The 12,485-nt window shown below is 51.5% G+C and overlaps 1 protein-coding gene across 2 annotated transcripts in view; it reads left to right on the top strand.

The window, feature by feature from the left end:
* The window catches only part of CLIP4 (CAP-Gly domain containing linker protein family member 4), an 89,074-nt gene that overhangs the window by 54,029 nt on the left and 22,560 nt on the right, over positions 1-12,485 (top strand). Inside the window, exons 10-11 of one of the 2 annotated variants that reach the window (XM_040334329.1) lie at positions 4,758-4,919; positions 10,108-10,236. In XM_040334329.1, coding sequence (XP_040190263.1) covers positions 4,758-4,919; positions 10,108-10,236 — 291 coding nt within the window. The remainder of the gene's footprint in view (positions 1-4,757; positions 4,920-10,107; positions 10,237-12,485) is intronic. The other variant, XM_040334330.1, reaches the window with a different exon arrangement.

Genomic DNA, 12,485 nt, shown 5'->3' with positions numbered 1-12,485 from the left:
TGACCAATCCGGAACCGGAGGAGGAGGGGGGGGGGGGACCAATCACAGATCAAAGATGAAAGTGTTGATTGGCCGTGAATGATCGCAGCTTTGCTGACCTCTGACCTGGTTCTCCATCACCCCCCCTCCCCCCAACTCTGGGGTCATCTCATTTAATGCGGCAGGATTAACAAAAATCCAATTATTGGGGTCAGTGGGAGGAATAGTGCCCCATCATTGGTGTCGGTGGGAGGAATAGTGTCCCATCATTGGTGTCAGTGGGAGGAATAGTGTCCCATCATTGGTGTCAGTGGGAGGAATAGTGTCCCATCATTGGTGTCAGTGGGAAGAATAGTGTCCCATCATTGGTGTCAGTGGGAGGAATAGTGTCCCATCATTGGTGTCAGTGGGAGGAATAGTGTCCCATCATTGGTGTCAGTGGGAGGAATAGTGTCCCATCATTGGTGTCAGTGGGAGGAATAGTGTCCCATCATTGGTGTCAGTGGGAGGAATAGTGTCCCATCATTGGTGTCAGTGGGGGGAATAGTGTCCCATTATTGGTATCAGTGGGAGGAATAGTGTCCCATCATTGGTGTCAGTGGGAGGAATAGTGTCCCATCATTGGTGTCAGTGGGAGGAATAGTGTCCCATCATGGGTGTCAGTGGGAGGAATAGTGTCCCATCATTGGTGTCAGTGGGAGGAATAGTGTCCCATCATTGGTGTCAGTGGAAGGAATAGTGTCCCATCATTGGTATCAGGGAGAGGAATAGTGTCCCATCATTGGTGTCAGTGGGAGGAATAGTGTCCCATCATTGGTGTCAGTGGGAGGAATAGTGTCCCATCATTGGTATCAGTGGGAGGAATAGTGTCCCATCATTGGTGTCAGTGGGAGGAATAGTGTCCCATCATTGGTATCAGTGGGAGGAATAGTGTCCCATCATTGGTGTCAGTGGGGGGAATAGTGTCCCATCATTGGTATCAGTGGGAGGAATAGTGTCCCATCATTGGTATCAGTGGGAGGAATAGTGTCCCATCATTGGTGTCAGTGGGAGGAATAGTGTCTCATCATTGGTGTCAGTGGGAGGAATAGTGTCTCATCATTGGTGTCAGTGGGAGGAATAGTGTCCCATCATTGGTATCAGTGGGAAGAATAGTGTCCCATCATTGGTATCAGTGGGAGGAATAGTGTCCCATCATTGGTATCAGTGGGAGGAATAGTGTCCCATCATTGGTATCAGTGGGAGGAATAGTGTCCCATCATTGGTGTCAGTGGGATGAATAGTGTCCCATCATTGGTGTCAGTGGGAGGAATAGTGTCCCATCATTGGTATCAGTGGGAGGAATAGTGTCCCATCATTGGTGTCAGTGGGAGGAATAGTGTCCTATCATTGGTGTCAGTGGGAGGAATAGTGTCCCATCATTGGTGTCAGTGGGAGGAATAGTGTCCCATCATTGGTGTCAGTGGGAGGAATAGTGTCCCATCATTGGTATCAGTGGGAGGAATAGTGTCCCATCATTGGTGTCAGTGGGAGGAATAGTGTCCTATCATTGGTGTCAGTGGGAGGAATAGTGCCCCATCATTGGTGTCAGTGGGAGGGGAATGGTGCCCCATCATTGGTGTCAGTGGGGGGAATAGTGTCCCATCATTGGTGTCAGTGGGAGGAATAGTGTCCCATCATTGGTATCAGTGGGAGGAATAGTGTCCCATCATTGGTGTCAGTGGGAGGAATAGTGTCCCATCATTGGTGTCAGTGGGAGGAATAGTGTCCCATCATTGGTGTCAGTGGGAGGAGTTATACCTCACTGCTTTGCTTTAAGGAAGAGGGTCACAATATATTGTATTGATGTTTTGAGGTCATTTAGTAACTGATGATGAGACCAGATACAGAATGTTTATATATACAGAGGGGGAGGGGAAATACCGATCGTCTCCCCTGCAGATTGTTACATAGAAATGAAGGGTCTGTAATTTCTCTCATAGGTGTATTTTATATGATGGAGACAGAAGATCAACCAAAACTCCAGAGAGATCACATGATACAAATGTTATACATGGAGGGGAATAAGTATTTGACCCCCCCCCCCCCCCCGACCAACAAGAATTCTCCCCCCACAGACTGGCTCCAGGGGGCGCTCATGTTCTGTATATTTGGGGTGTATAGAGAGTGTATATAGTGTATATATATATATATATATATATATATGGGGTGTATATAGTATATATGGAGTATACACAGACTGGTTCCAGGGGGCGCTCATGTGGTCCACAGATCAGTCCTGTCCATGGAAGAAGGTTCTCGTTATGTATAGAAGACTCCCGTCCACAGAATCTCTTTCCTCCAATCACATCTCACCATCATGGGGGAGACCAAAGATCTGTCAGAGGACTTCGGGGAGAAGATCGGAGATCGGCACAAGGCTGGAATGGGCTACAAGACCCTCAGCAAGAATCTCGGTGAGGAGGAGACAAGTGTTGGAGAGATTATTATTTACAAATGGAAGAAATACAAAACCTCCATCGATCGTCCTCCTCGGTCTGGAGCTTCATGGAAGATTTCTCCTCATGGGGTGAGGATGGTCATGAGAAAAGTGAGGGATCCGCCCAGAACTACAAGGGGGAGGAGCTTGTGAAGGATCTCAGTTGGGACCCCAGTCACCAAACACACCATTGGGGACACAACACACCGCCATGGATTGGAATCCTACAGCCCCCGCAAGCCCCCCCCCCCCCTCAGGAAGACACAAGTACAGAACGTCTGAAGTCTCCCAACGATCATCTAAATGATTCGGAGAAGATCGGGAGAAAGTTCTGAGGTCAGAGAAGATCGGGAGAAAGTTCTGAGGTCAGAGAAGATCGGGGGAAAGTTCTGAGGTCAGAGAAGATCGGGAGAAAGTTCTGAGGTCAGAGAAGATCGGGAGAAAGTTCTGAGGTCAGAGAAGATCGGGAGAAAGTTCTGAGGTCAGAGAAGATCGGGGGAAAGTTCTGAGGTCAGAGAAGATCGGGGGAAAGTTCTGAGGTCAGAGAAGATCGGGAGAAAGTTCTGAGGTCAGAGAAGATCGGGGGAAAGTTCTGAGGTCAGAGAAGGACGGGAGAAGGTTCTGAGGTCAGAGAAGGACGGGGGAAAGTTCTGAGGTCAGAGAAGATCGGGGGGAAGTTCTGAGGTCAGAGAAGATCGGGAGAAAGTTCTGAGGTCAGAGAAGATCGGGAGAAAGTTCTGAGGTCAGAGAAGATCGGGGGAAAGTTCTGAGGTCAGAGAAGATCGGGGGAAAGTTCTGAGGTCAGAGAAGATCGGGAGAAAGTTCTGAGGTCAGAGAAGATCGGGGGAAAGTTCTGAGGTCAGAGAAGATCGGGAGAAAGTTCTGAGGTCAGAGAAGATCGGGGGAAAGTTCTGAGGTCAGAGAAGATCGGGGGAAAGTTCTGAGGTCAGAGAAGATCGGGGGAAAGTTCTGAGGTCAGAGAAGATCGGGAGAAAGTTCTGAGGTCAGAGAAGATCGGGAGAAAGTTCTGAGGTCACATGAGACCAAAATTAAATTCTTTGGCATCAACCCGACTCGCCGTGATTGGAGGAAGAAGAATGGTGACTATGACCCTAAGAACTCCATCCCTACAGTCACACGGGGGAGGGGAAACATGAGGATTTGGGGGGTCCCTCTGATAAAGGTCCAGGCCGACTTTCCCGCATTGAGGGGCCAATGGGCGGGGCCACGTATTGTAAGATCTTGGAGGAGAACCTCCTTCCCTCAGACAGAACACTGAAGATGGGTCATGGACGGGTCTTCCAGCATGACAATGACCCAAAACATACAAAGGAGCGGCTCAAGAAGAAGCACATAAAGGTGATGGAGTGGCCTAGCCGGTCTCCAGACCTTAATCCTATAGAAAATGTATGGAGGAGCTGAGACTTCGAGTTGCCAAGAAACCTTCAGGATTTAGAGAAGATCTGTAAAGAAGAGAAAATCCCTCCTGAGATGTGTGGAGACCTGATCACCAACTACAAGAAACGTCTGACCTCTGTGCTTCCCAACAAGGAACCTCCCCCAACTACTAAGGAACCTCCCCCCAACTACTAAGGACCCTCCCCCAACTACTAAGGACCCTCCCCCAACTACTAAGGACCCTCCCCCAACTACTAAGGACCCTCCCCCAACTACTAAGGACCCTCCCCCAGCTACTAAGGACCCTCCCCCAACTACTAAGGAACCTTCCCCAACTACTAAGGAACCTCCCCCAACTACAAGAAACGTCTGACCTCTGTGCTTCCCAACAAGGGACCTCCCCCAACTACTAAGGGACCTCCCCCAACTACTAAGGGACCTCCCCAACTACTAAGGGACCTCCCCCAACTACAAGAAACGTCTGACCTCTGTGCTTCCCAACAAGGGACCTCCCCCAACTACTAAGGGACCTCCCCCAACTACTAAGGGACCTCCCCCAACTACTAAGGAACCTCCCCCAACTACAAGAAACGTCTGACCTCTGTGCTTCCCAACAAGGAACCTCCCCCAACTACTAAGGAACTTCCCCCAACTACTAAGGGGGTCAAATACTTATTTTCCTCCATGTATAACATTTGTATCATGTGACCTCTCTGGAGTTTTGGTTGATCTTCTGTCTCTATCATATAAAATACACCTATGAGAGAAATTATAGACCCTTCATTTCTATGTAACGATCTGCAGGGGAGACGATCGGTATTTTGGGATGAAGGTCGGAATGCTTGTGACAAGACTGACCATCCTGTGTGTTTCTGTGGCTTCCATCTTCCTCCTCCTGCAGAATTTTATTTGGGATCCAGCAGCTTCTCCTCCTCATCTTCATCTTCCTCCTTCCTGGACTCTAAGCCGCCGCTTCCATTTCATCACCGGGCCCCGGGCTCCATGAATTGTACCGCCAGTGCATTGTCCAGCTCCCAGTCCGAGACGTCGGGGACCGGTCACGGTACTCTTCCGGTCTTCCATCCTGTGCACTGACCCCGGGGGCTTCTCTGGGTTCCGGTGGGTGGAGCTCCAGCCAAAATATTTTTTTATATAGATTTGGAATTGAAAGGGAAAAGGTTAGAAGTTCTGATTTCTTTTACTGAACATCAGGAAAGGGCCCAGATCTAAAACCCGCCGGGGTCTTCTGCCAGGAGCTGACCGATCGACGCTCCCCTCCGGTGTCAGAAAAAGAGGCTCTCCGCCCATATCCGCCCCACTCCGCCCCACTCCGCCCATATCCGCCCCACTCCGCCCATATCCGCCATCCTAGAGAAAGATGAAGGTCTCTTATTGGGTGTCAGTCTAGGGGGGGAGGAGTCTGGGGCGAACCCCCTGTGTTCATAGTTTAGGACCGGGGTCTCCAAACTTTCTAAACAAAAGGCCAGTTGACTTTTTTCTTCATAGTTTAGGGGGGAGGGGCAGACTGTGGCCAGTGGGGGAAGAAAATGTCCTTGATTTGATTGGGGGATAAACCATGCCTGGTGGTGACAGGTCGGTTCTTACAATTTGTGCCCGGGGGGGGGATTTCCTGTCCTGGTGACACCTATCAGAGGGGTGGGGAATAAGGGGGAGGGATTTCCTGTCCCGGTGACACCTATCAGAGGGGTGGGGAATAAGGGGGATTTCCTGTCCCGGTGACGCCTATCAGAGGGGTGGGGAATAAGGGGGGATTTCCTGTCCCGGTGACACCGATCAGAGGGGTGGGGAATAAGGGGGGGATTTCCTGTCCCGGTGACGCCTATCAGAGGGGTGGGGAATAAGAGTGGATTTCCTGTCCCGGTGACACCTATCAGAGGGGTGGGGAATAAGGGTGGATTTCCTGTCCCGGTGACGCCTATCAGAGGGGTGGGGAATAAGGGTGGATTTCCTGTCCCGGTGACACCTATCAGAGGGGTGTGGAATAAGGGGGGGATTTCCTGTCCCGGTGACGCCTATCAGAGGGGTGGGGAATAAGGGTGGATTTCCTGTCCCGGTGACACCTATCAGAGGGGTGGGGAATAAGAGGGGATTTCCTGTCCCGGTGACACCGATCAGAGGGGTGGGGAATAAGGGGGGATTTCCTGTCCCGGTGACGCCTATCAGAGGGGTGTGGAATAAGGGGGGATTTCCTGTCCCGGTGACACCTATCAGAGGGGTGGGGAATAAGGGGGGGATTTCCTGTCCTGGTGACGCCTATCAGAGGGGTGGGGAATAAGGGGAATTTGGACAATCTGATGAAGGTTCTAACCTTTTTCCACCCTACTGGTAAAAAAATATATATTTGGATCCATTTATATCTGCTAAAAACATTTTGGTTGGAGTTCCATTCTCTTTCACCTGTAGCTGCAAATCTTCTCTCACCCGTCTTTTCCTGTCTCACCCCCGCCTCTTCCTGTCTCGCCCCCGCCCCTTCCTGTCTCACCCCTGCCTCTTCCTGTCTCACCCCCGTCCCTTCCTGTCTCACCCCCGTCCCTTCCTGTCTTCCCCCCGTCCCTTCCTGTCTTCCCCCCGCCCCTTCCTGTCTTCCCCCCGCCCCTTCCTGTCTTCCCCCCGCCCCTTCCTGTCTTCCCCCCGCCCCTTCCTGTCTTCCCCCCGCCCCTTCCTGTCTCACCCCCGCCTCTTCCTGTCTCACCCCCGCCTCTTCCTGTCTCACCCCCGTCCCTTCCTGTCTCACCCCCGCCCCTTCCTGTCTCACCCCCGTCCCTTCCTGTCTCACCCCTGTCTCTCTGAATATATTCATATTTTTATCCTCATCTCACCCGGGTTTGTAACGACACCCCGGGTATGAAAGGGTTAAAGTCGTTTAGGACATTCCATTCCCGAATACAAAGGCCGCTCCCGAACCCTCCAACCAGCCGAACAAGAAACCCATACGAATAATCCTCCCCCCAAGTACGAGACGAGGCTCTGTTGTTGAGGGTCAAGAAGGAATGAGAATCTTTATTGAAAGCAATACAAGTTTTATACGCAGTCAAAAGAGGAGGGGCCTACATCCCGCTCATAGTACTCTGGAAATACACCTGTGACCAGAAACCTAATTAACATGAGCTCATTAACTAATCCCCTTTGACAGCCTAGATGACTCGGAGACATGACCTTTCGGCCAGACTTGCCGTCTTGTAGCTCAGAAGACACAATCAATATTATCACCAATCAACACAGAACTCCTTCACACAATAGCAGAGTTAATTAACACAAAACCACAATGGGGATCTAATGACTCCTACATTGTACTTCCTGGTCATATTAGGAGTTGTACTTCCTGGTCATATTAGGAGTTGTACTTCCTGGTCATATTATTTCTCAGGGTCCATTATTTTCTTGCTCACCCTGCGCCCCTAATAGACACAGGGGGTGACTTGGGCATGAGAGGTGCATGGGGAGCTGAGACAAGGGTACCCCATACTTCCCAAGGCATTCTGGGTCCCCCGGGCCCTCCCGTCACAGGGTTTATTTTACATAACTATGTAACTGAGGTAATTAGTCCACAAAAATGGAACTTTTATATTTCTGACACATCGCACCGATCCGCATGATGCGCTGTCTGCTGAGTGGCAACGCGTTTCTATGCGTGTCAGGAGAGTGCGTGGGATTTGTGTGCGTTCCTGAGATCCGCACAGGGAGAACATGCTGACTCCAGGCAGGTAACGTCATGGTTGGGATTCGAACCCACAACCTGAGTGCTTTCAGGCAGAAGTGCTAAACACTTTGCCACTGTGCTGCCCAGTATAGATCTAGTGTTGCCCCCCCAGGCGAAGTCCCCCTTCCAGTTTGTGCTACTGAATTTTATTTAAAGCGGAGTTCCACCCAAAAACTGAACTTCCGCTTTTTGGAACCTCCCCCTCCCCCTCTTCCGGGGGCACATTTTGGCACCTTTCAGGGGGGAGGGGGGAGCAAATGCCTGTCTAATACATAGTTACCTGAGCCACCCGCGGGTATCTATGCCAGTTCCGGCGCCTTCTCCATTCCCAGAAGACAGCAGGGACCAGTAAGACCATACAGCGCGAGTCGCGCATGCGCAGTAGGGAACCAGGAAGTGAAGCCGCAAGGCTTCCTTTCCTGATTCCCTTACCGAAGATGACGGCGGCAGCACCCGAGAGCCAAGCGACAGATTGGCTTCGGGTGCCGACATCGCGGGCCCCCAGGACAGGTAAGTGTCCTTATTTTAAAAGTCGGCGGCTCCAGTATTTGTAAAATTGGGCGGACCTCAGTTTTACAAAGTTTGTTGGCCACTCCCACATCAGCATAACCCTTTTCTACTTCCATCGGGTTCTTACTTCAGGAGGGAAACCTTTCCTAACTCCAAACCCTAGATGGCGCTATAATCTCATACCTGCCAGGGGTCATTTATGTCAAATGGTAAAGCCCTTTATTGGTATGGCTTGGGGTCCAATGTTTGACAAGAGCTCCTCTAAAACAGGAATAGTTACACAATTGTTACATTACTTGCCAAATATTCCACAATAGTATCCATTTCATCATTTTATTAGAAGGCGAGTGATGTGCGGACATTGTAACCCCTTGCCGCCCGCCTTGTAACAAAGTGGTTTCAATATCCTGAGTGGAGGTCATATGACGTCCTCAGGATATTGAGCCGCTGCGCGCCCCCGGGGGCGCGCATCGCGGCGATCGTTGTTGCAGGGTGTCAGCTTGACCCCCCCGCAACACCGATCAAGGTAAAGTGTCTCTCACGGAGACTCTTTACCACGTGATCAGCCGTGGCCAATCACGGCTGATCACGATGTAAACAGGAAAAACCGGTAATCTGTCAGACACGAGTAGAGGAGAGCCGATCGGCTGCTCCTCTGACAGGGGGGGTTTGTGCTGATCGATTGTCAGCACAGCCCCCCCCCCAAAGATGCCCACACTGGACCACCAGGGATGCCACTAGACCACCAGGGATGCCCACCACACGTATGCCACCCTAGACCACCAGGGATGACAATCCCAAATAATGGATGCCAATCAGTGCCCACAATGGGCATCACTCCCATCCAGGCATTATTGTTTGGCACTGATTGGCATCCATTAGTACAACACATACATTAGTACGCTAGTGCCACCTATCGGTGCCCATCCGTGCCGCCTATCGGTGCCCATCCGTGCCGCCTATTACTGCCGCATATTGGTGCCAATGGAGCATCACTGATTGGCAGGCATTATTGTTTGGCACTGATTGGTATCCATAAGTACAACACATACATTAGTACGTTAGTGCCACCTATCAGTTCTCATCGGTGCCCATCCATGCCGCCTATCCGTGCCCATCCATGCCGCCTATCCGTGCCCATCCATGCCGCCTATCCGTGCCCATCCATGCCGCCTATCCGTGCCCATCCAGGCACTGATTGGCAGGCATTGTTTGGCACTGATTGGCATCCATTAGTACAACACATACATTAGTACGTTAGTGCCACCTATCAGTGCCCAACTATGCCCACCCGTGCCGCCTATCGGTGCCCACCCGTGCCGCCTATCGGTGCCCACCCGTGCCGCCTATCGGTGCCCACCCGTGCCGCCTATCAGTGCCGCATATTAGTGCCCATCAATGCCACCACATCAGTGCCACCTCATCGGTGCCCATCAGTGCCGCCTTATCAATGCAGTACCATTGGTGCCCATCCGTGAAGGAGAAAACTTTTTTTTTCTACATTTTTTAAGTCATTTTTTTTACAGAAAATAAAAATCCCAGAGGTGATCAAATACCACCAAAAGAAAGTTCTATTTGTGGGAACAAAATAATAAAAATGTAGTTTGTGTGCAGCGTAGCACGACCGCGCAATTGTCATTCAAAGTGCAACAGCGCTGAAAGCTGAAAATTGGCCTGGGCAGGAAGGGGGGTAAGTCCCCCCCGGTATAGAAGGGGTTAAATAACATTTGAGAGTTGTCCCCACAAGAAAAATAACTGACGCTACATCTCTTCTAGAGCCGTGACCCCCTGAGAAACGCCGTACCCCCCTCACCACCTCAATATCCATGTATACCAAGACTACCCACCCTGGCCGTATACATCTATACCACACCCTGGGATCACCCCTCCCCCACTTTCTCTCTGAAGGTTCCCGCACTCTGCACTTCTTCTTTTCTTACTATACAGATCTGGGAATGGGATAAGAAGACGGAAATCCGACATGATAAATCTCCTGATATCTCTTCCGTATCTTCTGCAGGAGCTCAGAGCGCAGCGCCCCCCGCAGGCAGCCCAGAGCAGCCGGAGTTCCAGCCCGGGGACCGCGTCCTTGTGGTCGGCCAGAGAATCGGCACCGTGCGCTTTTACGGGAAAACCAGCTTTGCTCCAGGTAAGCCAGACGCAAAAATCCTATACTATAGGAGTCCTACAAGGTTAACCGCTTCAGCCCCGCCGGACCATTTGGCTGCCCACAGACCGGGGCCACTTTTTTCGATTCGGCACTGCGTCGCTTTAACTGACAATTGCGCAGTCGTGCGACGTGGCTCACAAACAAAATTGATGTCCTTTTTTCCCCACAGTTTTCTTTTGGTGGTATTTGATCACATCTGCGGTTTTTATTTTTTGCGCTATAAACAAAAATAGAGCAACAATACTAAAAAAAAACACAATATTTTTTACATTTTAGTACTTACAGTTTTGGTGTCTTGCGCGGCGGCCTCGTCGGGTCCGTCTGCGGCTTCGGGTGTCCTCTTCGTCGGGTCCGGCGTCCTTCTGCGGCGTCCTCCCCGCTCGATCCCCGCTTTCCCGCGCCGAGTTTGAATACTGCGCCGGCATATACCGAGCACAGTTCACGCGTGTATAGTCGGGCAGGCTCGGCTCCTCTCGCGCTCACGTCCTGGACGTCCAGGATGTGAGCGCGAGAGGAGCCGAGCCTGCCCGACTATACACGCGTGTACTGCGATCGGTATATGCCGGCGCAGTATTCAAACTCGGCGCGGGTATCAGCGTATATCGCGCACCCACGATTTTGCCCTGATTTTCAGGGCAAAAAAGTGCGCGGTATACGCCGATAAATACGGTATTCTTCTACATATTTTTGGTAAAAAAATCACAATAAGCGTTTATTGATTGGTTTGCGCAAAAGTTATAACGTCTACAAAATAGGGGATCGTTTTATTGCATTTTTATTAGGGTTGTCCCGATGACACTTTTTTAGGACCGAGTACAAGTACCGATACTTTTTTTCAAGTAGTCACCGATACCGAATACCGATACTTTTTTTTTAAATGCAGCCACGTCCTTTAATTCAGCCATGTCTCTAAATTCAGCCATGTCCCTAAATTCAGCCATGTCCCTAAATTCAGCCATGTCCCTAAAGTCCCCATCAGCATTGTCCACCGCAAAACATCCCCATCAGCACAGCAATGTCCCCATCAGCAGTGTCCCCAGCAGCATGTGTCCCCATCACCGCTGATGGGGACACCTCTGATGGGGACATTGCTGTGCTGATGGGGACACCTCTGATGGGGACATTGCTGTGCTGATGGGGACACCTCTGATGGGGACATTGCTGTGCTGATGGGGACATCGATTATGGGGTCACCGCTGATGGGGACATTGCTATCCTGATGGGGACACCATTGATGTGGACACCCATGTCCCCATCAGCAGTGTGCCAAACAACGGTGTCCCCAGCAATGTCCCCATCAGAACAGAAATGTCCCCATCAGCAGTGGCTCCATCATCGCTGATGGGGACATTGCTGTGCTGATACCATTGATGGGGACACCTGTGTCCTCATCAGCGGTGTCCCCATCAGAACAGCAATGTCCCCATCAGCAGTGTCCCCAGCTGCACAGCAAGTGTCCCCAGCAGCAAGTGTCCCCAGCAGCAAGTGTCTCCATCATCGCTGATGGGGACATTGCTGTGCTGATGGGGACACCATTGATGGGGACACCCGTGTCCTCATCAGCGCTGTCCCCATCAGAACAGCAATGTCCCCAGCAGCTTGTGTCCCCAGCTGCACAGCTTGTGTCCCCATCAGCTTGTGTCCCCAGCAGAGGTGTCCCCAGCAGAAGTGTCCCCATAAGCATGTGTCCCCATCAGCGTTTTGCAACATTCACTTGCCTCCGCTGTAGCCGGCTTCTGCTCCTCTTCTTTTTTTCTTAGATTCCAGAGTCCCGACTCCCGCCCGCTGCTACACACGTGGAAGATTTGTAATTTCAAACAGCGGGCGGGAAGAGGGGAGGTGCCGCGCCTGTGACGTCACTGGTTGTCGGGACATCGGCGGTCCCAGCAGCCAATCAAAAAGCACAGCGGGCGGGCTGGATCGAACACACAAGCGGGCCAGGGTTTGGAGACCCCTGCGCTAGGGGAACACAACAGCTGTCATTTGCATTTGAATAGCTGGGTGTTCCCCCGCCGCGCCGTCATGTATAGCCCCTCCCCCTTGCCCAGAAACTTTGATAGACAGTCGTATCAAAGTGCCCGGGCAAGGGGGAGGGGCTATACATGACGGCGCGGCGGGGGAACACCCAGCTATTCAAATGCAAATGACAGCTGTTGTGTTCCCCCCTTGCATAGTAACTAGATGTCGGCAGCGGCGAGGGGAGGGGGATTGAGCAGCTCTCCTCTCCA

Source organism: Rana temporaria (assembly GCF_905171775.1).
Source record: "Rana temporaria chromosome 4 unlocalized genomic scaffold, aRanTem1.1 chr4yy, whole genome shotgun sequence".
NCBI lineage: Eukaryota > Metazoa > Chordata > Amphibia > Anura > Ranidae > Rana > Rana temporaria.
The sequence above is the reverse complement of the archived record's forward strand: the minus strand, read 5'-3'. Positions and strand labels throughout refer to the sequence as shown.